General features: G+C 37.6%; 1 protein-coding gene and 3 non-coding genes across 4 annotated transcripts in view; 3 read left to right on the forward strand and 1 right to left on the reverse strand.

Moving 5' to 3' along the window:
* The window catches only part of DHX37 (DEAH-box helicase 37), a 22804-nt gene extending 2749 nt beyond the window's left edge, over positions 1-20055 (forward strand). The window contains exons 4-28 of the mRNA XM_072415760.1: positions 586-698; positions 1585-1930; positions 2785-2933; positions 3522-3614; positions 4742-4838; positions 5188-5301; positions 6148-6249; positions 7529-7643; positions 7812-7910; positions 8606-8670; positions 8792-8939; positions 9371-9447; positions 10114-10346; positions 11455-11566; positions 11665-11771; positions 12371-12559; positions 13220-13344; positions 14641-14757; positions 14839-15011; positions 15452-15566; positions 16335-16472; positions 17218-17312; positions 18015-18088; positions 19421-19518; positions 19654-20055. Of these exons, the coding sequence (XP_072271861.1) occupies positions 586-698; positions 1585-1930; positions 2785-2933; positions 3522-3614; positions 4742-4838; positions 5188-5301; positions 6148-6249; positions 7529-7643; positions 7812-7910; positions 8606-8670; positions 8792-8939; positions 9371-9447; positions 10114-10346; positions 11455-11566; positions 11665-11771; positions 12371-12559; positions 13220-13344; positions 14641-14757; positions 14839-15011; positions 15452-15566; positions 16335-16472; positions 17218-17312; positions 18015-18088; positions 19421-19518; positions 19654-19766 (3207 nt within the window). The 3' untranslated portion in view covers positions 19767-20055. The remainder of the gene's footprint in view (positions 1-585; positions 699-1584; positions 1931-2784; positions 2934-3521; positions 3615-4741; positions 4839-5187; positions 5302-6147; positions 6250-7528; positions 7644-7811; positions 7911-8605; positions 8671-8791; positions 8940-9370; positions 9448-10113; positions 10347-11454; positions 11567-11664; positions 11772-12370; positions 12560-13219; positions 13345-14640; positions 14758-14838; positions 15012-15451; positions 15567-16334; positions 16473-17217; positions 17313-18014; positions 18089-19420; positions 19519-19653) is intronic.
* Positions 20056-21324: 1269 nt separating this feature from the next.
* On the reverse strand, positions 21325-21396 carry TRNAA-UGC (transfer RNA alanine (anticodon UGC)). Its single transcript has one exon. It is a non-coding gene; the product is annotated as a tRNA-Ala (tRNA).
* Positions 21397-22140: 744 nt separating this feature from the next.
* On the forward strand, positions 22141-22213 carry TRNAF-GAA (transfer RNA phenylalanine (anticodon GAA)). Its single transcript has one exon. It is a non-coding gene; the product is annotated as a tRNA-Phe (tRNA).
* A 401-nt stretch (positions 22214-22614) lies between these two features.
* TRNAD-GUC (transfer RNA aspartic acid (anticodon GUC)) lies at positions 22615-22686 on the forward strand. Its single transcript has one exon. It is a non-coding gene; the product is annotated as a tRNA-Asp (tRNA).
* Positions 22687-26888: the final 4202 nt, after the last annotated feature.

The following is a 26888-nucleotide window of genomic DNA, read 5'->3' on the forward strand; positions in this document are numbered from 1 at the left end:
GATCAATCATGTTTAATCTGTTCCGTCAACTTGTCCCTCTGAGCATGTAAACTCTAGGACAGCCTGCTCAACCCCTAGTGCTGACCCTTCTCTGAATCAGAGGTACACATAGAAAAGTTTTCTGACTAAAATAATTTACACCATCATGGTCCTTGTCAGAAGCTTTTGTAAGTCATCTCTGGTTCAGTTACACTTTAATTAGAACTTCCCTGATCTTTAGTTACAGACTTGCATGACTACAAAGAGCACCTGTATTGGCTACCCAGGCGCTATTGTTTCTATTTTCATTGAACAGTGCAATGATAATTCTATATGTTATCACAAAAGTGCAGAAATGAGGCCTAACAAGCAAGCAAGGCAAGGAAATTTTATTCAAATTTCTGATGTCAAATGAATAAAATAACAAAACTGTTATGTTTTATTAATCTACAATATCTAGTAGTAAAATACTTTAAGAACTGTTTAATTAAAATGTTCAAAGCTTACTCCTGTTTTAACACCAATCTGTAAACAATGTCCCTAATTGTATCATTGTGCTGCCAGAGCAACAAACTGCTGTTTATAACCTTTTTTTTTTTTTTGTAGAGAGCAGAAATTCTCAGTAAGCTAAGTGAAGTGCAAGCTTCAGAGAAAGAGTTAAGTTTGCTGTATACAACCTCCAAATTAGGCACAGGTGACCGACTATTTAGTGCTAAACGGTAAGTTACGCATAATCCACCGTATTATTTGTGCTAATGGTATTAGTCAAATTATTGCTTGTTATTTGCAATACAAGATTGTTTTCCCATTATTTTTGATTTGTTGGTGGAAATGTCAGTAATTCATAATGGAATAAAAATGTGGTGTAAAACAAAGGCAGGTAATACTGATTGGAATATTTCCTGCATTATGCAGCTGCCTTTAATGCACATTGAAACTCTTGGTTCACCTTCTTTTGGATTTTGCAGTGTAGTCTGCCATGAACATACCAGAATCAAATCGATATGCAATTCTGGTCTTCCCATCAAATTAGCCATAGAGGGAGGATGCTTATATTTGATGTTTAAAGACTCCACTTTTTGTTTTCTTGCTAAGAACAGAAGTGACATGGCAGTGCAGCAACAAGGGCTGGATTGGTCATCGGAGCAATTTCCCCATATTTCTTCTTTCTTTCGCAGTGTTTAGCATTTCAATCTACCTACTTCCTTTTTAGCCACCCATTTCTCTTATTTGTATATTAAAATGTGTTTTATCCTGTTTCATCCTCAAATGACCACACAGAAATGCAAAATAATTGTCAGTGGTTGTACCTCTATGTCCAAAGCAGAAACCTGTTTTAGATTAGTGTATTCTAGCCTGCTACTAGGATCTGAAAAATGAATTTGTAAAAATTCTGTCCCAACTTAATATAGTATACCATGAAAGATATTGCTAGGTCTTTCTTTATTTTTTAATTGTGTTATATGTTTTAGTGAGCAGGAAGTATCGATAACGTTTAATATACACTAGTAAGTTTATTTTGTTAAAGCAATAGCTGTTTGGCAGCCTACAGCCAGCCATATTCTATTGTGTCATGTAGGATATTTTTCCATTACTTTTATATAGGTCGATAGATGATATAGATGGTCCATCTCAGGGTTACATAAGCAGCATCAGTGGAGCCAATAAGAAGCGCAGACAACAGTCTGATGCAGAAGAGTTTAGTGAAGAATCTGACCATGCTGAGCACACTGACAGCTCCAGTGAGGAGGAAGACAATAACGACACTGCAAAGGAGCAACTGAGTAAGGATGTGGATGATGGCAACTCCACAGTGCAGCCTGTAGCTGTAACACCTTCACAAAGCTCTCAACCAAAAACCAAGCCTCTTCCTGGTGAAGTTCAACCATCAGCAACCCCATCATCAGAACCAGCAATTTTCATCCCTGTGGATAGGACTCCTGAAATTCAGGTTTGTTTGTGCATGTTTCTGTTCATCGATGTTTCATAGTCTTTCCTTCTTTATTAAGCATCTATTGTATCTATGGGTCTTGTAATGAATCCACTAAAGGGCAGAACATATAGCTTTGTGCTTTTTAATGCCATTAGGAGAAAAAAAAACAAATTGTGTTGTCCATGGTGTGATGTATGGACCAAACATAGCTTTGTCTTTGAAGCTTAAAATACCTGGGTATTACTCTAAATGCATAACTAGAGGGGCCATTGGGACCCTTCTGTTCCTGTGGGATAATGACTTAAGAGTATGTGGATATGAATATCTGTATATGCATTTAGGGTTTTAGCTAAAGGTCTGACTTGCAGGACCTTAAATATGCAAGTATTGTGGTCAGCGGAAAAGCAGTCAGTCACAGAGTATCTTCAATAAATAACCGGGAATACAAATTTCAAACTTCTATTCAAATCCAGTTCGTAATAAAATACAGGAGGTGGAGAGGACTATACCCAAACAAGCTTGCAATCCAAGAGGTCAGAAATGAAGTATACAGTAGGTTCGGTAGTTGAACTATGGTTGTTCAGTAATACCCAGTTAGGAGACAGCAGAAGGTAAGCAGGTAAATGTAATTGTTCAATTATTCTTTTAAGGGGGATATGGTATTCATAACTGTTTTCTTATACTTAATAAGTGATGACAACTTCCTTCATTTGCTCTGCTTTTTTTGTTTATACTTTCTAGATAATTGTATTCAGGTAGTTTTACAGTAATATTTTCTTTATCAACATCAAATTGCTTATGAAGTTGTAAAATGAGCTGCTTATTCTTCCAAGTGTTCCCAGCATAATCCAGGTTTTCTTTTCTCAATATAGGAGGCAAGGTTAAAACTTCCAATACTAGCAGAAGAACAAGTTATTATGGAAGCAATAAAAGAAAACCCTGTTGTAGTTCTGTGTGGAGAGACTGGCAGTGGAAAAACCACTCAAGTTCCACAGTTTCTATACGAAGCTGGATTTGGAAGGTATTTTTTTTTTATTTTTAAATTACCACCCTATAATGAATGTTTACATGTGCTTTAAAGATGCTGCATACAAGCTACTTTTGTTTGGCAGGGAGGAATCTAGTGTTGTCCCAGACCATGACTTCTACTAGGGGTCCATTTGAAAGCCAGATGTTTTATTTTCTTACTTGAGTGGTTCTCAAAGGTTCCCATTTCACAAACTATTGGTGCTAAATAGAAATTTCTTAGGAGGACGAATACAAAACAAAAGTGTATGCTATTCAGTCAATGGTGGTCGATTACACCAAAAGAGTCCACATTCTAAAGAAGTAAGATTATCATGTACTGAAAAGTAAAGCCTCAAATGTGTACAACAAATACCTTATGTAAAGTGCCTGGAAAACAAACATGCACATAGAAAATGTTGTTATACTCAAGTGTTTTCCTTTTTCATTACACATATTCGTTGTTTTCCCTCAGTTCCTGTAATTCCTGTTGTCAGTCAGCTAGTGATTGCAGACCCATTGATTGTTGCTGCATAACATTTTTTCTGACTGAATGTCTTTTTTTTTTTTTTTTTTTTAATGGTTTTCTTCTTTTGCATTATAGTGACAATGACATAATAGGTGTTACTGAACCACGACGTGTAGCAGCAGTGACCATGTCACAGAGGGTGGCATTGGAAATGAATTTGCCTCAAAGGTTAGTTAAAAAAAATAATGAGGTGCTCAAGGTAACGTTGTTACTTAGTATGTTATGTCTTGGGGATCAAATAGCAGTGTACATACTGCAAAAAAATATTCCACTGCTTGTCCTGGCATTGATCTAATATGCACATTCCTTTATCTAGGAAGTCAATGCTATGTCCTATCACCTAGTGTTTCCTTATTATTGGCCATTGAGGCTAACACAATGATGGACCATTCATAGGGCCTTGGAGTTGGATACGAGAGCTCTGACATGAGCTAAAGTCAGTAATTGAGTAGTAGAGTCTCACAGATTTTGGGGATTCTGAGGCAATCTAGTATTTATTTATTCTATGTGTTGAATTCCTTAGTTACAAATATATTTCCCATCTGGAAGTTTGTTGCTTTTGCGGTGGTTGTGTTTTTTTTTTCTTTCAAATACATGAATTAAATTTGTTTTTATAGTAGTTTACCTTTATATCTTTAAAATATGAATTTTAAAGTCTTCATTGGCTAAACTGAAAACTGCCAAAAAAAATACACTTACCTTTAATCCTGCAGGACAGTCCGATCCATCCGGGGCGTCTTGCATCAGGTCCCACGTTGTCCTAGGCATTTATCCTGAAACCGGCGCTCCGGGCGCCGCCATCTTTGTCTCTTTTTCTGGGTTCTTCATCCTAAGTCACCCGACAAAGGCGCAAGATCGGGCCCAGTGAGATTGGCAATTTTTTCCCCTTTTTACGAAAAGGCTTCTTCTGCGCATGTCTGAGATGCTCGGGCATGCGTAGAAGGAGCACCCAAGAGCCTCTCTGGATGCGTGACATAGGTATCCTCCCGGGAGGCTCTGCACTCTCAATCATTCTCGATCGCCTAGGCAATGGAGAATTAGGAGGCGGTTTTGCAAAAAAAAAAAAAACAGCATTTTTACTTTACATAAAAAGGTTGTCTACCCTTTTACGTAAAGTGAAATTTCTGAGTTTAGGTATGCTTTAAATATGTGGCATTTTATTTCTGGGTATATTGTCTACATAAACATTAAGCTACATTACATAACATTAAACATTACATTACAGTAAATTTTGTGAAACTTTACAAATGTATTTTAACGTGTATTTTCAGCATATTGCTCTTTTTTTTTTAAAGTGTGGTTTCTTATCAAATCCGATATGAAGGGAATGTCTCTCCCGAGACCAAGATAAAGTTTATGACAGACGGTGTCCTGCTGAAAGAAATTCAAAAGGTAAATATATTACTCTGAATATGTTGCTATGTCTGGTCTAACGATTGCAGGAGTCGGTTTCCCAATGCCCCTTTTAGAAAAAATGATGATTTTACCTACACTTTTTGGCTCCTTAAAGATAATGTTCTGTCAAACTTTAGGTTTGATAATAAATTCAACATCTACATGTCATCAAATTAAGCAGTTCCTCTCTCAAAATTTCTATTGCAGATGTGTCCCTTGGTTCATTATTTTATGGATAAAAAATACCCATATAATTTGAAATGGCCAGTTTTGGATACTTTTATTATAAATTTTAGATTTACAAATAGTTATCTATATTGCTAAATCTTTTTTTATTCTGTTTCAGGATTTCTTGTTAAGCAAGTACAAAGTGATAATAATTGATGAAGCTCACGAGAGGAGTGTGTACACAGATATTTTAATTGGCCTTTTATCACGCATTGTTCCTCTTCGGACAAAGGTTACTTTTTTTTTTTGATTCTATTGTTTTCATGTTTCCATTCATTTTGTGCACCTGCTACTTAAATCAAATAGCTGCCAGTATGCTTATCACCAAGATGGCCCTAAATCTGATCATGCAGCCACTGGAGCAGAAGAGTGAGAGATGGTATAGCACAAATCGTGTAATAAATGCTGAAGTCTCGAGCAGAACACTGTTAAAGTGGACTTCCTGTGTTCCATGGGATGGCTGCACCTGTATTTATGGTCTTGGGGTTATTCTGTGGGAGGTAGGTGCAGAAAATGTGACTGGCTACAGGTCCAGGGAACCTAGAGGGTTATCCTGTGGCAAGAAGGGCTAGGTCTTACTTAAAGTGTATGTAAATCCTAACTATAAACTTCTCCTATATTATCCTTTTTGATCTGTGAAAAATACTGTTAAAATATTTTGTTTCATGGGTTCAATACGTTAAAATCCTGCCAGCAAACCTGTGCTGTCCTGTGCACTTTGCAGTGTTATCTTACGGTGGCATTTTCTAATGCTTCACAGACACAGTGCAGTGAATGAACAATATAACAATATTACTCTGCGACAGGAAATGTGTTAGAGGAAGGATGACCAGATAAGAATAAAGGAGAGGGGGGAGTTGGCTAAAAAACTAATTCATCCAAAACACAGGACATGTACCCTACAATACAGTATATTATATTTTTGTTTTTGAGTTTAGATGCAAGTTAAATTGAGTGAACTGTCTGACTTAGGAACTTGCAATGTTTCCTGTGTATAGTATTAAATGTGCTTTGTTACCTAAAAAAATTCTGTTTAATTAGGTAATCATTTTCAAATTGCTATTTTATCTTATAACAGAAAGGGTGCCCTTTAAAATTGGTTATTATGTCTGCTACCCTGCGCGTCGAGGATTTTACAGAAAATAAGAGGCTTTTCCCGGTATCCCCTCCAGTAATTAAAGTGCGTAAGATATTTCTGTGTTGATTTATTTATCTACTCTGTCCAGTGTGCGTATGTGTTGATATTGTACCTCCTTTGCCTTAACTTGTCCCGCTCCCTACAAGTATATAAAGACTACTTTCCATTGCAACACCCCACTTTCCTTGTATTTGCTGCTGAGCCTGTAGAACAAGAAGAGAAGAACAATCTCCATTATGGGGCACAAAAACTATATTTAAAGAAAAAAAAGTTTTGCCTTTAGAAATAACTTGTGGCAGGGACTTAACCTTTATCAGTATGGCTTTGTTTGAGGTTTCAGTCAGAGAGGAAGTCTGAAGGCAGGTTGTTTTGCTGTGCTTACTTTTTTGCCAAGTGATGTCTACATAGATTTTACCTGTTCTATGCTCAATTCAAACATTTACTGGGCACTTAGGCTCCATTGTTGTGCTTGCTCTCATGCTAAATGGAAATTTCCATATTTACAATAACAACTCTTGGGCACCAATCAGCTTTTTATTTTTATGTTTTAACTTGTTTTCCCTCCTAATCCCCGGAATCCTATTAGTAGTTTCTAGACACTTCTCTGGACTATGCAGTCATGCAGGGATTTTCTGCATACTTCACATTTTCCAGGAATAATTACTGCAAAAATTAGGCTGTTACTTGTGTGCAACAAATGATGTTTTATTGTCACCAGCCAGCCTGTACCAGACTTTCCTGTCAGCAGCACAAATCTGAAGTTTAAGTTTGTTGATTAATGGATAAGTACACAACACAGTACATATGTCTGTGCTTTATGTAGTGGTAAGTGTGGGGTTTAAAACTCCAGTGTACCATAAAATGATACATTTCTGCTAACAGGTATAACACTGTTTACTTCAGGAGTATTAATTCTGACCTTCATCTTTACTGTTTCTGTATGAAAAGCTGTATTTATTGAAATTTCTGGTATCCATTTGTTCTAAGTGAGCCCTAACACAGAATCGTGTATCAAAAGACTGGAGGTTTGCTAAAAAGAAATATGAGATGTATGATAAATGTGGATGCTTGAAATGATAGAAAAGGTAAAATAAAGCTAAAATACTATAATGTGTTAAGCCCCTTTGGACCAGAGCAGTTTTTAAATCTCTGCTATATGGCGAGTTGGCAATACCTTTGTCAATATTTAGAATAACAAACCAATACATGTATTTGTTTTTTGAGAAGGATAAACCAGGCTTTATTGTGATTAAAATTCTTCCAAAAATATTTTAACTTTGTTATGCAGTTAATATATTGTTTTTATTTTTATCTATTTCAGGTGGAAGCCAGGCAGTTTCCAGTCACTGTCCACTTCAATAAGCGTACCCCATTGGATGACTATACTGGGGAGTGCTATAGAAAGATTTGCAAGATTCATAGAATGCTTCCTGCAGGTAGAAGAGCTTTTAGTTATGTTAAAAAATATCCATAAGATGTGTAGAGGCAGAATGGTTAGGGTATCTGGCAAACTAATACAGGAGTTCTTGGCAATAATTATAATATATGATACAAAGCACCAGCTTCATACATGAACTTTTAAATGTGCTTTTTTTATTTTTTAGGGGGCATCTTGGTGTTCCTCACAGGACAAGCAGAAGTGCATTCTCTTTGTAGACGGCTGAGAAAAATGTTTCCATATAGAGGAAAAAATCAGACTAAAGGTCAGATTGGCAAAACACTAATAATATTACTGTTATTATTTTTTACTTTCTTTTTACACAACCAGAATCCCCAGAGGCTACACATACAACTGTGGGTAGTAAAATACAAATTTCATCCAGATAGTGTCCTCACCCATATACGAGCCTGTTACCCTAGTGCTTGCAAAGGCAAGAGTGCTAGCCACTGTCCTACACCACTAGTTATTCTGCAATTATTGTCCTTTACAGCAGTGTTCGCCAACCAGTGGTCCGCAATACAATTTTGGTGGTCCGTGGCTCTGGTGCACCCCCGAGCGGGGTCAGAAGAAGGACCCTGCGGGGGGGGCGAACCGGCCAGAGCCACGGACCATGTCCCCTATACAAATCCCGGCTTAGATAGTGGGTGGGATGTGCCCCTGAAAAAAAACGGCCCCCTCTCCCATTGCAGGCTCAGATCTGCTATGGGAAGTGGACGGGTTATGCCATCATGATGTCACTCTGGGGGAGGCTTCTCCCCTTTGAGTGACACTCGGCTCCCTGTGCATGCGCGGTCAGGTGCCGGTAATTTTAGTAGTCCGCGGGATAAAAAAGGTTGGCGACCACTGCTTTATAAGATTTAGCTTTATCTTCTTTTAGCATATACTGTTCTAAGGAAAACAATGTATATATACATATTTCAATTATTTTTGTATTTAATTATTTATTTATTTTTAAAGCCATAGAAGATGATGAATCGGAAATTGCAACAGATCGTAGGAAATCAAAACCCAGAAAAAACTTAGTAAGTGTCATAGTTGCAACTGTATTGCTTTTCAAATCAAAATTAGTGTATTGGTGATCCAATTGGTGGTGAATATAAAATGTATAGAAAATAAAGAAGATGTGTTTTTATCTTTGTTTAGACTTTACCTAAAATTAACTTGGACAACTATTCAGCTTTACCAGTGGATGAAGGAGATGAAGACCGGGAAGCTGGAGGAAATGACGATGATGAAGAAGGGCAGGGATCAGATTCTGATCTGGATTTAGGAGATGGTGGATCTGAAGAAGGTCTGGTTGCATAGTTAAATACACACATACCACATACAAACATTACTTTCTAATTCCGTGACCCAGAACAATATCTGCTGCACACCAGTTTCAGGTCACTGACTTTTATAAACAGTCAAATGTCTTTTCAGGACAACTAAACCACTATCATTGTGAACAAAGGTCAGCGGTATCAAACTGTGTATTTCACTGTTGCATGTGATTGTTGGCAGTATGACAAAGTAATGTGTGTGATATTTTGTGTCTAACCCATATTCTATGGTTTGTATGTGTTGACTTCTAACCTAATAAATGTCATTATTACCATCTGGCATACATTAAAAAGATCTGCACACAGCACTAAAGACTTGCAGACTGTATTCAACAAGTCTACACTTTATTACATGAATGTGAATTTGCCTCTAATATGTGCAATGTTTTTATTTTTCTAGATGAAAAATCTGACTCTTCTGACCCCCTCTATGTGCTACCTTTATATTCACTGTTGGCTCCTGAGAGACAGGCCAAGGTATATTTTACATACATTTTCTATTCTCAGCAAGCACAGGGCACAAAGTCTCACACAAACAAAAGTCAAGCTTAATTTTTTGCACACTTTCTGTAAATGTACCACAATAGACCTTTAATTATTGCATATTTTGAACAGCTTAAGACAACTTTAAACCAGGCCCTTTCACCCCTTTACACTGCTGTTATTACTTCTCATAGATCACAAGACTTAAAAGTTGTTTTTTAGTTTCTAACAGTTTAGGGAATGTATTAGGTCTAGATTTTCACAGCCAAAAATATTGTTTCTTATTTACTCTGGCACAAAACTAGTATTGGAACAGGTATTGTTAGTGATCCGCCATGATGGATGACTAGCAGTTAGTATTGGTATACTATTGCAGTGGAACACCTGACACCTGTGTCTATAGAACAGAACATGCCACTCAGTAGAGAGCATAGCAGCCTGTCTGTACAGTCATCCATTCTAAACTGTGACCCAAAACAAGTGACACATTAGTGTGCCTGCCATGGTCACAGGTTTAGCCTCCGTTTGTTTTAGAACAAAATTTAGTCTGAAGTAAAAAAGAAAATGTCTAATGCTGTAATGACTCTATCTTATGACTTTTTCTAATGACATGGTCTTATTAACTGAAAACTTTGTAACTGATTGTCATAACTCCCACAGGTATTCCATCCACCACCTAGTGGTACAAGGTTATGTGTTGTGGCCACCAATGTGGCAGAAACATCTCTTACAATCCCTGGGATAAAGTATGTGGTTGACTGTGGTAAAGTGAAGAAGAGATTTTACGACAAAGTGACTGGTGTATCCTCTTTCCGGGTGGAATGGACATCTCAAGCCTCAGCTGATCAGAGAGCTGGAAGAGCAGGACGTACAGAACCTGGTCACTGCTACAGGTTTGTGCTGCTTTTCTTTTTCTATCATCCAATTATAAGTAAGAAAAAGGATCTTCCCAACCAATGATTTGACATGTGTAAATCTTGTCTACATTTGAGATTACAATAACTGATGCATTCTTTTGCCAAACACAATGGAAGCACAGTTTGCACAACTTAACTTTTGAAGAGGTTTCCATACGGATTGTTTCCTGCTCATGGTCAGAGTATAGTATTTTTTGTCATCCAAGCTCCGAGATGCACTACTGGAAATGCATTTTGTTTCCTGGCATGGAACCCCTCCTACCTTCTGCCACCTCTTACCATTTGCAGTAAAATTAGTGAGAGAAGTTGTGCTTCTTCCTGCCTTGAATCCCTGCTGACAGTCAAAGAGAGAGCAGGGGGAACATTTTTTTCCAGTCTGTGGTTTCACTTGTCAGCATTTCTGTGTGCACTATGAATTGAAAGAAGCAAAATAGTTTCCCCCATATAACTCTTCTTCCACAAATTAACCTTTTGGCTGGTTAAACAACATTGTGACTTCTCCCCATTGCATGCCAGGAGACTATTCCAGATACAGACCTCACTCACATATCTCCTAAAGCCTTGAAAGGGGAGGTTGTCCCAACCAAGTACAAGCTTGAATTTGTTTCACCATCATTTCTTTCCCAAGGGTTTCTGCAAAGTTTTCTGTACACTTAGGGTTACCATAAGTGGAATCAGTGGAGCAATGCTGTTTTTTAAATGTCAAATTTCATCTTTACTATGGCACTATCCTGTGCCTTTTATTAGCACGTATATGCATTTACTCACTTGCTCATCTTTTCTTACCAAGTTTCATTTACTAAAACAATCTTTGGCTGATGTTAGTGTGGTGTTCCAGGTTGTTGTGTGATTCAGCCTGGCCAAACTAAAGTCTTGAGTTCTAAAGGCATTTTTGTACACTATATTTTTTCTGTGCCCCACTGATTAGTTGTTTAGGAAAGGATTGCACAATGAGTGCAAGAATCCAGCTTTTACATACTCTTGTTTAGTTTTCTGTTATCATTCATGTTGTCTGCACCTTTCTTTGAATGTCTATGTCCTTGTTATCCCCAGGTTTATAAAATTATTTGTGTCCTGTATACAGGTTATATTCATCAGCTGTCTTTAGTGATTTTGAAAAGTTTTCTCAACCTGAGATAACTAGGCGTCCTGTTGAAGATCTAGTTCTTCAGATGAAAGATTTAAATATTGAAAAGGTGAGATAGGAAACAACAAAGTGGATATCTGGTCATATAAATGTTATGGTTTTTTTTTTAATGAAATGTATAACTCATATCTGAATGCATTTTTTTAGGTAGTCAATTTTCCATTTCCAACTTCTCCCTCTGCTGATGCCTTGATTGCAGCTGAGGAATTGCTGATCTCTTTGGGAGCATTGCAGGATCCTCCAAAGACTGGCAGGTATGTTTACAGCTCTGCTTTTGGAAATTACCGAACTACAGTAATGATAGCTCAATTGCGTTATTGGTAAAAATAATGGAGGTATTGTTTTATTTGTAAAGCAATTCATCTGTTTCAGTAAACAAATAAAAGTGAAGAAACTTATCGGCATCACATGATTGCATTTCTTTAATATATGTCCAGATATCAAAATATCTGTCATGTGAATCAAACCATGCCAAACATGTTTTTGTCATGCTTTGATTTCCGCTGAAATATTGAGGATGTGGCAGACAAGATAAAAAAATGTTTGTAAATATGCCAGGTAAATATATATTATGCTGTAGTTTTGTATCTGTTGTGTTAATAGCATCTAGCATTTGCCTAGGAACTAGGCATTTGCCTAGGGTATCCATAAAATTATAAAGGTAGAGGTTCTGGACAATACACTTGAATTGTGCTTTAGATGTCCTGTCTATATTGCTGACTTCAGTTTATAATCCTTTTGAGCAGTCAAAGTGAAAGCAAACTATTTATCTATTTGCAGGCTTTTACATTAATTTTATACTGTCTCTAGATTGCCATCAGGGAATTTTACATTTTATGTCTTATTATTACAGATTAAATTATCTACAGAGAGCTAAACTCAGCAGTCCAATCACTCCTCTTGGGAAGACCATGGCATCATTTCCAGTAGCTCCACGCTATGCTAAAATGCTTGCTCTGGGGAAGCAACACGATTGTCTGCCTTACATTATCACTATAGTAGCAGCTATGACTGTGAGAGAACTGTATGAAGAACTTGGCAGGTGGGTGAAAAGCGCATTGATATTATTGTGCTGCTTTGGAAAAGTGTCAGTAATATTTTGGTAACAAGTATGTTGCAGCATACTTATACTCAGTTCTTCTGTTATAGCTGTACCATTTGGCATTGCAGCCTGCCTTTATATATATTTTAGCAAATGCTCTGTCCACATTATTTCCACCTAATTTTAGCTAGGTTTCCTTTGCAGAAGTGCAACTACAATTCCTGTGTGGGACGCTAAGCCTGCACATATAGCAAGTTATTATAGCTTTCATATTTAGTTCAAATTATACAGAGAAACCTGTTTCTTTTTTTATTCCTTTCATTTCAAGTGTTCAGTATTGAATGTTTACATTCATTATGCCAGTCTTAGGAAGTACACAATTATATGTTGGTATTCATCTACAAAATATTGCAAAAACAATAATCTGTTCAAACCTCTAAAGGTTTATAAAAAAGCCATTTAAAAAATCCTTTCATGGGTCGGGGGTCTGCAAATTACCCCACTGGGAGTAATCACCTCAGTCTCCGTATGGTAACCAGAATAGTAATTAGGCCCCTCAGATGTTGTTCATACATTATAAGGAAAACACCATCCCTGCTTGTTTCAATCTATATGCATTTACTGGTAATGTCATAATTGTGGGTTTTTTTTGTGCGTTAGACCAGCGATCAGTGATGAAGAGAAAGAGATACTAAAAGCCAAGAAGGCTCGAGTGTTACAGATGCAGAGAGTTTGGGCAGGACAGGGCCCAGCTCAAAAGCTTGGTGACCTGATGGTTATGTTGGGTATGTATTACAGACAACGATGCTGTTTCCAAATGTCTGTAACCTCTTGAGTTTCTTTGACTTTTTTTCTTTAATCTACTCCAGCCTCAGAGCAATATTTTGGTTTTGGCCATTTCTCACTTCCACACACACAGTTTTTAGCATATGTATTCTGTGTTAACCTGTTATGCATTGTTAGAGTTTTCAACAAAAGCTAAAAAAATGGGGGATTTATAAGGGCTTTACAAACATAAAGATAATAAACAGTCAGCGTAACAATATATTGAATGAAAACAAAATGCTTGTCCTAACTGTACAAATAAGCCACTGCCCAGTAAACCAAGGGCAGCTAGGAGAACAACAACAACATTAAAGCCAGACAATGTATGTGAAAGTGCAACTTACATGGGAGGAACAAAGGATGGGCCCAAACAAGCTAAGCCATAACATAATACAGGAAGGGAGGCCATTTGGGAAGGAGATTTTAATGGTTAAAATGATGGCGGTGGGTGGGAGTTAAGAAGAGGTATGTGAGGGAGGGGAGGAGGAAGGTAGGTGTTTTATGCATGCTCATGAGGCAGTCTTGATTTAAAAGCCTTTGCCCAATGTGGCAGATGGGATGATTGTCTTTCTACAAAATGGTCACCAATTCGGCTTTGATAGCACAAAGTTCTTCCAACAAATCCACCAAGCAAGCCTTGTTTGAAGACAGTTTGGCAAGGGATCCATGGACAGGAACTTTGCGTAAATTGTTATTCTTGATTGATGAGGGCTTAACCTAGCTCAACAACAATGTTTTTAGAGGTTTGCTATGAATGTTGGGGTTCACTGATTGACTTGCATTGTGACTCCAGACCTCAATTTGCTGTTTTCAGGTCCCCCATCAGGACTCTTTAGGGGTCACTGATACTGTAACGCCTGTGCACAGGAGTTGCATTATCCCCCAAAACTTGGGTCTATTCTCAGCAAATCACATCCTTTTTTTTTAATTGCTATAGACAAAGAGGAACAAAGGAAGACTTTTTTTTTACTTCGTAACATTGTTTTACTTTTTATCAGCTGAGAATTTTTTATTTGATAGTCAATACTGCAATTACATGGATGTGTTTTTCCCCATAAAGATGATTATTTACAGTACATGCTATAGATTATGACTTTTACAAAAGCTTTTAGTAGCAATATGTTGAGCATTGAGCAAATAACTACTAAAAAATATTTTTTTTTGTTTATTACAAAGCACTGTTTTAATGGCAGAGTTGTTTGGTTTTTTTAGGTCCAAATAATTGTTCATCATTTCGTATTCTCTGGTTTTCACAGGTGCAGTAGGTGCTTGTGAATATTCAGGTCTGACTCCCAAATTTTGTGAACGAAATGGTCTGAGGTATAAAGCCATGATGGAGATAAGACGTTTAAGAGGACAACTTACCTCAGCTGGTAAGATGCATACAAATTCTCTGAAAAGAAATAAGCAATCCATGTGTATAAAGGGTATAATAACATCTGCTTCCTTCTTAGTCAATTCACTGTGCCCTGATGTCCGCATATACCTCGATTCCAAGATGCCACCACCTACGGAAAGCCAAGTGAACTATCTGAGGCAGATTGTGATGTCTGGTTTAGGGGATCACATTGCCAGGCGAATTCGTCCAGAGGAACTTCTCGATGAGAAGTGGAGGAATGCTTATAAGGTTGTCAAATCATATTATTCATACTTGTATTTTATCCGTGTCAGTGGAGAAATCTATTTTATTCTCATACAACCAATGTATTTATGGATATGGGGATTTTTCAGGGACCTCCACTTCATTTAGTATTTTCACACATTATTAAAATCTTAATAACAATTTTATTTAAAAATACACTTTAAACATATTCACAATAAAGATGCGTTTTCAAATAGCCAAACATTTACTATTTTATTAAAACATTTCATTGGATTACAAATAGTATTTTGTGCTAGACTTGGCTTCAAAATTAAGCAACTAAAACCCTGTATAGACATCCAACATACAGATTTCTGTCACTGAAAACAATCATTCAGTGGCAGTTTATTTGAAATATTTCATCTGAAATCTTAAATAACAAACAAATGTAATTTAGTTATTACAATCTATTTTATTTATTGCAGACACCACTTCTTGAAGATCCAGTGTTCATTCATCCAAACTCCTCTTTGTTCAAGCAGCTTCCCGATTTTGTAGTTTACCAAGAAATTTTTGAAACAACAAAGATGTATATGAAAGGTGTGGTATGGTCTAAACATTTATTGTTTTTGTCCTTTTAAATGTAAAAATAAAGAATTAATAAAAAAATAAAGAATAAAGGCCAGCAGTCATCTAATAGAAGTGCATTCATAATACACTAGATGTGTTGTTTCTTTACACAAGCAATAATCTAAAGCTATTTTGTTACGAAAGTTGATGACTGTTAACTGATGTATTTCCCAAATTCAAATAATTGGTAATTTTGCTGATCATCATCGGTGTTCAAAAGGGGTTTCCAGCCATCACTATTATTCATATTAAGTAAGAATGCATTTCTGTCTTTGGAGACAATGTAAGCATTTTTCATTTCCATTTAACATTTATGTGCAGAATTACTTTAAATTTCACCTGTATTATTAGTGTCTTCATTGAGAATATGTAATGGGATATAATATGTAATAAAAGAGCCCTGTAAACAGGATGCTTATTTTACAGCATCGTCTCCTAGCTATATGATTTGTGCAGTGCTCTGAGCCCAATTAATAGTCGGGCTTACTTTGCAGGGAAGTTTGTACATATGTAAAGAGCTACAAAGCCTGAACTGAAAATTGAAATCTGAATTTTACATACTTCAGATGTTTTGTCATAATAGTATTATCTTCTAGAATGTGTTCATTCATCAATGTACTGCTCCTAGGCTCAACATTTATTTTAATAGAAATCTGTAGCTGTATTACCCAGTTTGTATTTATTTTCTGGAATTGTATGATTTTGAGACTCTTCTAATGCACTCTGCAAATACTGCAGGAGTTTCATCCATAGAGTGTGAGTGGATTCCTGTCCTGCTTCCACAATACTGTCACTTTGCGGACCCCTTGGAAGACCCTCCACCATTTTACTGTGCTGAAACTGGAAGAGTAAAATGTCACAGAACGAGTACTTTCTGTATGTATATTTAATAAGTTTGACTTTACTTGCTAACATGCTATCACTTTAATAAATTTGTAATTTTAGGTGTTGTATTTGATCCAGTGCTGCTGACATTTACATTTACGAAAGTCAGAGCAACAACAGTTCACTCGCTTCCTTCTTGTTTTCAGTGACTGGTCAGAGATTTTATTTTAGGCGGCTCTGCTCTGCTCTGGAATTATAAGCCCTGCATATGTAATATCAACTATGCAATAAAACTAAACCTTTTAAGTGTAATATTTAACAGGTGACATGCAGTGTGTAGGTCTAATATAAATATCCTAAAAATTTGATTTAGGTTTTCATTGCCCAATTACCATTGACTTTTAAGGTGGGCATACACTGATCAATGGGTGCTCTAGCAGTATAAACAGTATTTCCCTGCTATTGATCATTCTTCTGGTTACTGCTGTGCACCAGTCGACGTACGGCAGGGATAGCTCTCTAACAACCACTATGCAAATGGGAGCATTCCTTGACCTGTACACTGACAAATGGCAGAGCCATGTTATTAGTGTCAACTGTGGCGAGTACTCATTGGGTAGTGGTTGTTAGGTAGCACCCCCTGTTGCATATTGATTGAGCAAAGAATTAGCATTCCCAATCAATGTTCATTGCCTAAATATTGATGAAAATTGCCCTAATTTTTTTATGAAGTAGCAACAGATCACCTTTGCAGATTTTACCTTTTAATCTCATTTTGTATTGCTGTGTCTCTTAGATCGAGTTGGATGGCAGCTGCCTGCTGTGATTGTTGATTATCCAGAGGGTCTAGAACGTTACAGATATTTTGCCAAGTTCTTGTTGGAAGGAAAGGTATTTATCAACTTTACCATAGGTAGTTGTACAAGAAGACTGATTTGAAACAATTGGCAGGGAGATGGTTCATTAATATTCTGCTTCTGCGTTCCCTGCAGAGGTGTACATGGGAACAGAGTCTCCACCAAGTCCCTGTTTACTTTGGATCATCTCACCTCTTCCCCAGGCATAGGGATGGATCCAAAATGAACAGGGTGGGTGGACATTCTGGGCATACCTCTATTTCAGGGTCTGTTTACAAGCCAGGTTGGGTCAATATAAGGATGGGGAATGAATGAGAAAAAATAGTTCTGTGTGTGACAGCACACTTGTTTTTATGTTTGATGTTTTCCATCAACTACTGTAATCACGCTACAGAAAATAAATATTAGAAAACTACCAATAGTCAAATCTACATGCACATCAGGGAATGCTCCTACAATGCTACAAGATCATATTAGTAATGGGATATTTACCTGCTAGGCATTCAAGTGAACACTACACCTATTTGGTTTTGAATGCCTCATGCAGCCTTTACTGCACCAGAAAACTGACCTTAAAGTAGAACGGGTTAGGCACAGGTTTAGTAATTCTGGTCAGCATGAGTACATGTATATGTAAAGTATATGGATTCATTTGTATTTTAGTTGGTTTTAGATTTGACAGATTTTCTTTAAAGATGTGTTCTTTAAACATTTTATGAAATTTTTTTGTTTTCAGGTGGTGGAAAAATTAAGCTCCTACGCCAATATTCTGTTGTCAAGCCCTTCAACCATGCTTAAATCATGGGCCAAGTAAGTAGCAATCATTCAAAAATAACCACATATGCCATAGTATATATTGCCACAATATTCTGCACAATAAGTTATAAGAACACTCTTCTTAGGGCTTACTGGCAATGAGGTTGTGTAGCATTAACCACTTCCTCTTGAGTGTGAGGATCCAGTGCGCTGCTTTTTTTAGCTGACCACACAGCGCATCTCTTTGTCTTCGTAACATACCGTATTTTTCGGACCATAAGACGCACCGGACCATGAGACGCACCAGTTTTTAGAGAAGGGAAATGAAGAAAAAAAAGATTCTGAAACAAATAGTGTCCTAAAATATTTTATGTGCATTAAAAACCAACATCACAGTCATAAACACATGTAATCAACCCTGTAAAGTAAACAGCAGCATTTAGAACCATTATTAACAAATAAAGTCAGCAAAAAACAAAATTACTGCCATTGATTGTCCCCTTCTGATCACTATATGCAATGATTGTCCCTATCTGATCACTCTATGCAATGATTGTCCCCTTCTGATCACTCTATGCCATTGACTGTCCCCTTCTGATCACTATATGCAATGATTGTCCCTATCTGATCACTCTATGCAATGACTGTCCCCTTCTGATCACTCTATGCCATTGATTGTCCCCTTCTGTTCACTTACCGGTAATTAAGTGTAGGGATCTCCGTTAGGGCAGGGATCTCTGTTAGGCAGGGATCAGCAGCTTGCTTCCTGGTGCAGAATGCCGGCTGTTACTTTCAGTTTCATTCTGCACTGCAAGCAGGAACAGGCACGTGCTGCACAGCCAGCATCAAGGAGACACACGGTAGCAGGAGCACGGTAAGAAACTTTTTTTTAACAGCCTATGTGTAGGCTGTATTTGGACCATAAGACGCAGGGACTTTTTTCCCCCACTTTTGGGGGGGAAAAAGTGCGTCTTATGGTCAGAAAAATACGGTAATTTCTATGGTACAGGAATATAGGATTCAGACATGGCTGATAACACTGTTTGGGATTATGTGACTTAGGTGTGAAGGGCCAAATATCTATGCATTAATAGTTTTTATTTAAACCTTGTGACTGCAGTGAGGAGGATTAGCTTACTCCATGACTGTAGTGCGAAGGGCCAGCTAAATTCTTTTTAAACATCTATGGCTTGACTTTAGGTATGCATTAGGATCTTGCAGTAGATACACGTATCAAGATGCATTTATATTTGTTATTTTAAGGAATTATATTGAAAATATAAAAAAGTGAGCTAATAGTATAAATATGCATGATGCAGTACAACATGTGCTACTTCTTGTTATACAGACTATGCTTAAAAAACATATTGTTTTATTTCTCTATAGACTACAGCCTAGAACAGAAGTGTTACTGAAGGCCTTGGTTTCTCAGAATGCAGATAACCTCTCATTACTACTTGCAGCATGGAAAAATGACCCAAAATGTAAGTAAACATACCTGAGTAATTGCAGTCACCACCTGTGCTGTATTGTAGTACATTTCAGTTTATGTGTGTTTTCTACATACCCTATTTTTAGAAAACTAAGGTTCACTAAAACATCTGCTTTCTTACCCACAGATCTGCTAAATGCTTATTGTCAGTGGGTTCCTGAAGCTGCACATGAACAGATATCAGAAGTCTGGCCACCACTAATTTCCTCTGATCGAGCTTTGGCCTCCATCTGTCCATAAAATGTTGAAAGACCTTTGCCAACATGTGCCTTTAAAGACTTCAATGTCAGGATCCAATTGTTGCATTTACATTGCCTGGACTGTATAATACAGTGTTCACCAACGTGTTTTTAAAATTAATTTCATACATTGTGAAAATGTAACATTTTCTTTGTCCTTTTTTTTTTGATATTGTGAAATTTGTGAATTTCCTGTATTATAATCTGCCAAGAAAGCCCCGTTGTTATGGAGTACATACTGTAGCATATGTATATACTGAATTAAAATGTTATGTATTTAACTAAAATAATGTGTTCATACTTTTGTATGTCTATGTTGGGTCTTTCCAGTAATAGTGTGTGTGACATAAGGGGTTGTGTTTATAAATGATTCTCCTACCAATTCAACCTAAAATCACCCCTAAATTTGTTCAAATATATAATATTTCCTTTAGTGACTGCTGTGCCCTTTTGACAATGGACCACTAGGTGGCAGAATGAGCCATTGTTTTTATTGGCATTGAAACCTGAAAAGGAAGAATTCGATTGGCTGTCATGGAACTTTTAGCCCAATTAAGAAGGAAATATTTATAAATATACCCAAAGAATAAAGCCGCATACACACGTGCAATTCTTGTCGTTGGAAAGGATCTTTCACGATCCTTTCCAACGTTAAGAACCGCAAGATGCATGAACGAGTGCTGTACATACAGCACCGTTCTGCTCTATGGAGAGGGGAGGGGGGGGAGCGACGGAGCGGCACCCTGCTGCACGCTCTCCCCCTTCCCTTGCATTAGGATCGCTCATTGTTCATCGTCCGTGGATCCGCCAGGACGGACCATGAACGACTTGGGCTGTACACACGCCAGATTCTCGCCCGATATCTGAAAAATTTGACGTGTGTACATAGCTTAATATAATGTAAAGGATTTCCTATTTGTTTAGTGTGAAATCCTTATCCACATGTCTGATTTACCTTTATTTTGAAGCCAGATGAATGAACTTTCCAATGCTGCCAATGGGCAGTAATATTCTCTGGAATTTACTGCTGAGTTTTCACTCATCTGGTGTAGTCTAATCTGCTGCTAATATTTTGTGGCCTCACCCTCACCAAGGTTTTGCAGTGAACTTGATTTTGTTATGAGACATGTAATCTAGGGTTATGTCAATGAATGGGGCTAGGAACAAACCCAACATATAAACATAGTGTTTTGTTTATAGACAGCTTTTTAAGGTGCACATCTTCTCTAAACTAAGATCAGACTGTGTCTAAAGCCAAAATGTTTGCTTGCTTTGAATATAATGGGCTAGTTCAGGCTTTTATTACTGCCTATGTCTCTACTAGGGGGATTTTGCCTTACTATAGTATATAGTAACTATAGTCTTACTATATACTTACTCAAAGGCCCCACAACACAATACAGATATCATGTTCTGATCCCATTGTGGTGTGGGGGTGGGGTGAACCACAGGACACATGGGGGTTTTTGATCACGATAGTTCGATCCTTCTTACATAATACACAATTTGTATATATTCATTTGATTGCAACATCTCCCATCGAGGGACAAAATTAAAAGTGGAGATGCCGGGGATTGAACCCGGGGCCTCATACATGCAAAGCATGCGCTCTACCACTGAGCTACATCCCCTGATAGTAAACGACTACTTGACTAAGTTATATCTTCAGCAGACATGCAGGTACAACACAGCCTTAAAGACTTCTTGGGGATTGTATTTGCTTGCCTTGTAACACAGCCCCAGAGAAATATACGGAGAAATGCACAGATTATCTACTGCACTCTCTGCACTGCAGCCAGCACCGAGGAGTCACACAGAGGCACACAGTTACCCACCGTACCACCCGAACGGGAGATTTGAGCAGGCGCAGGTATCGGTGGGTGTCTTATTTGAGGGGGGTGCTTTATTTTATTGTTTTGGGCAAAAATCGGGGGGTGGCTTATTTGATGGGGATGGCTTATCATCAGGGAAACACGGTATGTAGTGGTGGGAAGTAGTGATGATTTCAAAATACAGAAGATGATGGGTAGGCAAGTTTGAAAAAATGGGTTTTGAGTGCTCTTTTAAATGAACAGAAGGTAGGAGCAAGCCAAATAGGACGAGGAAGACCATTCCAGAGACACCTACCTCCATGTTTACAGGTCATCATTAGCATTTCCCAAGCTCTGCAATGGAAGATCGACGCTTTTTTATGGCACATTTATTCAGTCTTCTTTCCTGAACTGCACCAAGTTTAAAAAAAAAAAAAAACTAAATAAATTTATAATATAAATATAATTATTTATATATATAAATATAATATACAAATAGTAATAAGAACCTAGCTATCTAACCTAGAAGACTGTAGTTAGATTCTAGCAGTGTGATCACATGCAGCCGAAATAGCTCAGTTGGGAGAGCGTTAGACTGAAGATCTAAAGGTCCCTGGTTCGATCCCGGGTTTCGGCAAGGGCCTTTCCTTTAATAAGGTGTAATTATTTTACAAATTGATTCTAAGAATATGAGTACCGTAGACAACGTTTCCTCTCTCCTGTCTTTATACTGTTCCTCAGCTTACTCTAATTTTGTTTTGGTTTTGTGGTCATACATATTTAGGTCACGTACAGCAATAGCTCAGAGTGCAGTATTTCCGTATTTTCTGCGTGTACTGCAGTGCCCAGGTTAGTTAGCTGTGTTTAGGGTGACAAGCAATACCCAGTGCACCAAGGCATTACAGAATGTATATGGAGATGTAAGCCCTTATTTTTATGTTACTGCCAGTAGCAGCATTACTAACATGACGGTCTCTGAATTACTAAATCAGTCTCATAGCTATACGTACGTAAACGGTGTAGCACTTTACAAGTCAATCCTCGTTAGTATAGTGGTAAGTATCCCCGCCTGTCACGCGGGAGACCGGGGTTCGATTCCCCGACGGGGAGACTGAGATTTTTTTTTTTTTTTTTAGTTGAAATTACATTTTGACTTTGCTGGAAACATACCTTCAGTCTTACATGTATTTTACGTTTTGCCACACTGGGTCTTTTTTAATTCGTGCCATATATCGGTCGAGTATTCTGCAGCGATCTGATCCTTGGAACAAGCATTTGTACGCGGAGCGATTGCTGTATTCTATGTGATACACAGCGAGAAACTGCATGCTATCAACTATGCCAATCCAAAATGTGTCATCATCATCATAATTATTATTTGTGATAGATCTGCCCATCTATAGGTCTTTAAATGGCTTCTGGCAGAAGTAAAATCTCACTAATAGACATGAGTTTAAAAATTATATTTAAACTAGAAAAGATGCAAATAAATCTATGGTGATCAGCAAAAATTAAATGTCTTTGCTGAATTCTTAATTCACTTAATGATAATCGTTTTATTAACACCATCCTGATTTCATTGTTTTTAATGCACATTAACTGAACACAGGTTAATGTAAGGTTAATATAATTGGCACCCCAAAGCACAAACACAATATTAAAAAAAAATGCACCAGGACCCAGAGATAAGTTGGCAAGTAATCTCCATTAATGCACGCTTCGAGGCCTGGTAAATAAATTAAGTAAATAGGATGTCCTAGGGCAAAATGGATCAACACATAAACAGCACATGCACTAATATATACACAAGGAGAGGTGTGAATACAATCCGTTGTGGTGTGTTTACATACATATTTGACACACTATATTGTACATTGTATAAATGCTGCCCACTCATTTTGGATGGGCTACCAAAGCACCTCCGCAGAAGTGATTTCCTTGGTGTAGTGTGTCACCCCCAAACACGTAATATCTGCATCATAGTGCACAGCAGTGCCTTATGTGTGAGCCATTACTGTACACTGATTTGGGGTTAGCATAAATCGCATATTACTTTTTTTCTGAATGAGATTTGTTTAAATCAGCCATTTTAAACTTGGGTTCCTCCATAGGATGCTAGGGGTTCCCTAAATTGTGGCTCCTCAACCTTCTATTTGATTATCCTTGTATAAATCTGCGACCAACACCACTTGGTATAGCCAGCTGCATGAATTCAGTGACGTATTTAGTTGTCTATGAAGGTAATATTCTGTATATCACTATAAGGGGGCATTCTTTCCACTGGCCACCAATTTACCAATTTTGGCTTATTCCTCGCTGACCTAACAAGGCTTCCCCGAGACCTGAACATTTTTTGAGACTGAGAGACTGATTTAAATAGTAGTAGAATCCAAATATTGCACCCCCTGGTCTTGACAGCCATGCGAGGCACCTATATCTAGAGAACACAATACCACCCTGACATAAGGGGCACAATACAGATGAGAAGTTGTGTGTGCTCACAAATCTTTGAACATACTCACCTTCCCTCTGTAATGGGTCTCCAAAATCACATATCTAGCAGTAACAATCTCTAAGGGTGTTTAATTTTATTTCCCTGAATATTACTCCTCTATTCAGCTCCTAGCATGGAAACATTTTCCACTAACCCTTCTATGCAGGTTTCCTAAATTGTATTCCAAAAATATTAATTAGGTGTTAACCTTGTGTCAATGGAGCCCATCCACAGGCGGTTGTGAGCCCCTTAGGAACAATGGTTGCAGGGTGGGTTAGTCTTACCTGAAATATACAAGTACTACTACAGCAGATAGAGCATCCAATTATAAATCCTAGCTGGATGATGATGATGATGATGATGATGATGATGAAATTTATTATTATTATTAATATTATTAATATTAAACAGTATTTATATAGTGCCAACATAATACGCAGCGCTGTACAATAAATAGGGGTAGCAAATGACCAACAGATACAAACAACGACACAGGAGGAGGAGAGGACCCTGCCCAGAGGAGATTACAATCTATCGTAGTGCCACTAATGAGTATACTCTTCAACAGGGTAGAGTCAATGCAGGGCCAATGTATTTTATGCATTCCCATTCAGCAGAATATCTCATATATAATCCATAAAGAAAGTAAACTGCCCTAGGTAAAGTAGCTTCACCCAGCACAAAAACACAATGTTAGCAATCCAACAAGTAAATTATTAGTTGCAAACTACAACACAAAAGGTGACATTAAGCAATTATAAAGACATTTGTACTTGAAGGCCTTTATACTCAAACAATAGATCTATTAAAGTTGGGTAATAATGTTATTTTTATAAGCTGGCCATGATTCATACAATGAGCACTTTCCAGGACACCACATGACATGCAAGTCTAATTGATAATAATACTTCATTATGGAGCATGAGGGATATATTATAAAGACACGCACACCATTTTCTGGAGAGATCTTAATGCTCTAATTTCGATAATACAAATGTGTACTTGTAATGAAACTGCTGTTCTTTTGTGTTTCTTTCATGTATGTTACAATGTGCAAGTTCAACGAGAACACAGAGCTGTACTGTAACATCTATCCAGATCACTTTTATGTACCCTGAAAACGTTTGATAGAAATTGAGAAGGCCATAGACAACCCCATCATGTTTTCATTCTTCAATAACCGTATGTCATGGGTTCCTAAGTGGTTTATCGATATAGATGGTGCAGTTCAAGACTCTTCAATATATCTTTGCTCCTTGCTGTTACTGAAGTATATGGGCACTTATAAAAAGTCTTCACAGTAATGAACTGCACACTGAAATTCTATTCTATTAAAAATGTAACTACTGCTAGACATTTTGTGATCTTGCTTTGTAAAAGTATGTCTGAATAAAGCCCAGCAAGTGGACAGAGCCCTATTCAGGAATTATAGCAGGGGTTTCCAACTAGAAAGAAAACTTTTTGTGACATGGGACTTTTAGAGAAATTAAAACAACTACAGGGTTCTGTCTTTCAATACTCTTGCACAGACCAGCTTCAGCTCACCATTCTACCTATTCAGTATTTTAAAAGCTGTTCTAAAACTAATTTTTGCTTGTCACATGACCCTCCCCAATCTGAAGCAGCATCCGGGTCCTTTATCCATTTATCTTAGTACCACTTGTGTTGTGATAACCAGCTGAGGTGAGGACTTCTGGGTGAATTCCTTTGATGAACAGCCAGTTCTGTCTGTGTTTGCCCCTTCAACAATTGCACAGCCTCCATCTTAGCCTTCCACTTTTCAGACCTCAGATACAGCAGTTATAGTCATTGCAAAGCTGAGACAAATCCTGTTTTTTTCCTTAGTTAGCTCTGACAGGTCACAGGGCGCAACTAATGGTAGACCCCAGGGGCCTTACCTCACTCTGCCAAGCGTTGCTTCTCCTAAGGACTGTCAGGACATTTCAGGAGGCTGGAGGATATTTTTTTGAAAAGGGGGCAGGTTTTTGCTTGTGAATGGAGATGTATTTACTGCATTACATACTACTGAGCTCTCTACAATACACACTACTGATTATAGTGTTATATTCTACTGACCCCTACACTTTACATTACATACTACTGAGCTCTGTGTTGCATTCTTCTGACCCCTACACTCTACAATACACACTACTGACCATGGGGTTATATTCTATAGACCCCCTACACTGTGCATTACATACTACTGAGCTCTGTGTTATATTTTTCTGGCCCCTACACTCTGCGGTACATACTACTGACCATGGTGTTATATTCTACTGACTTGTACACTCTGCATTACATACTACTGACCCCTGCACTCTGCAGTACACACTACTGAGCATTGTGGTATATTCTTTGGACCAGTACACTCTATATTATACACTACTGAGCATGGTGTTAAGTTCAATAGACCCCTACACTCTATATTAAACACTACTGAGCATGGTGTTATATTCTATAGACCCCCACACTCTATATTACACACTACTGAGCATAGTGTTATATTCTTCTGACCCCTATTCTCTATATAACACACTACTGAGCATGGTGTTATAATCTTTAGACCCCTACACTCTACATTACACACTACAGAGCATGGTGTTATAATCTATAGACCCCTATTCTCTTTATTACACACTACTGAGCATAGCGTTATATTCTTCTGACCCCTATTCTCTATATTACACAATACTGAGCATGGTGTTATAATCTATAGACCCTTATTCTCTATATTACACACTACTGAGCATGGTGTTATATTCTTCTGCCCCCCTTTCTCTATATTACACACTACTGAGCATGGTGTTATATTCTTCTG

Source organism: Pyxicephalus adspersus, chromosome 6 (assembly GCF_032062135.1).
Source record: "Pyxicephalus adspersus chromosome 6, UCB_Pads_2.0, whole genome shotgun sequence".
NCBI lineage: Eukaryota > Metazoa > Chordata > Amphibia > Anura > Pyxicephalidae > Pyxicephalus > Pyxicephalus adspersus.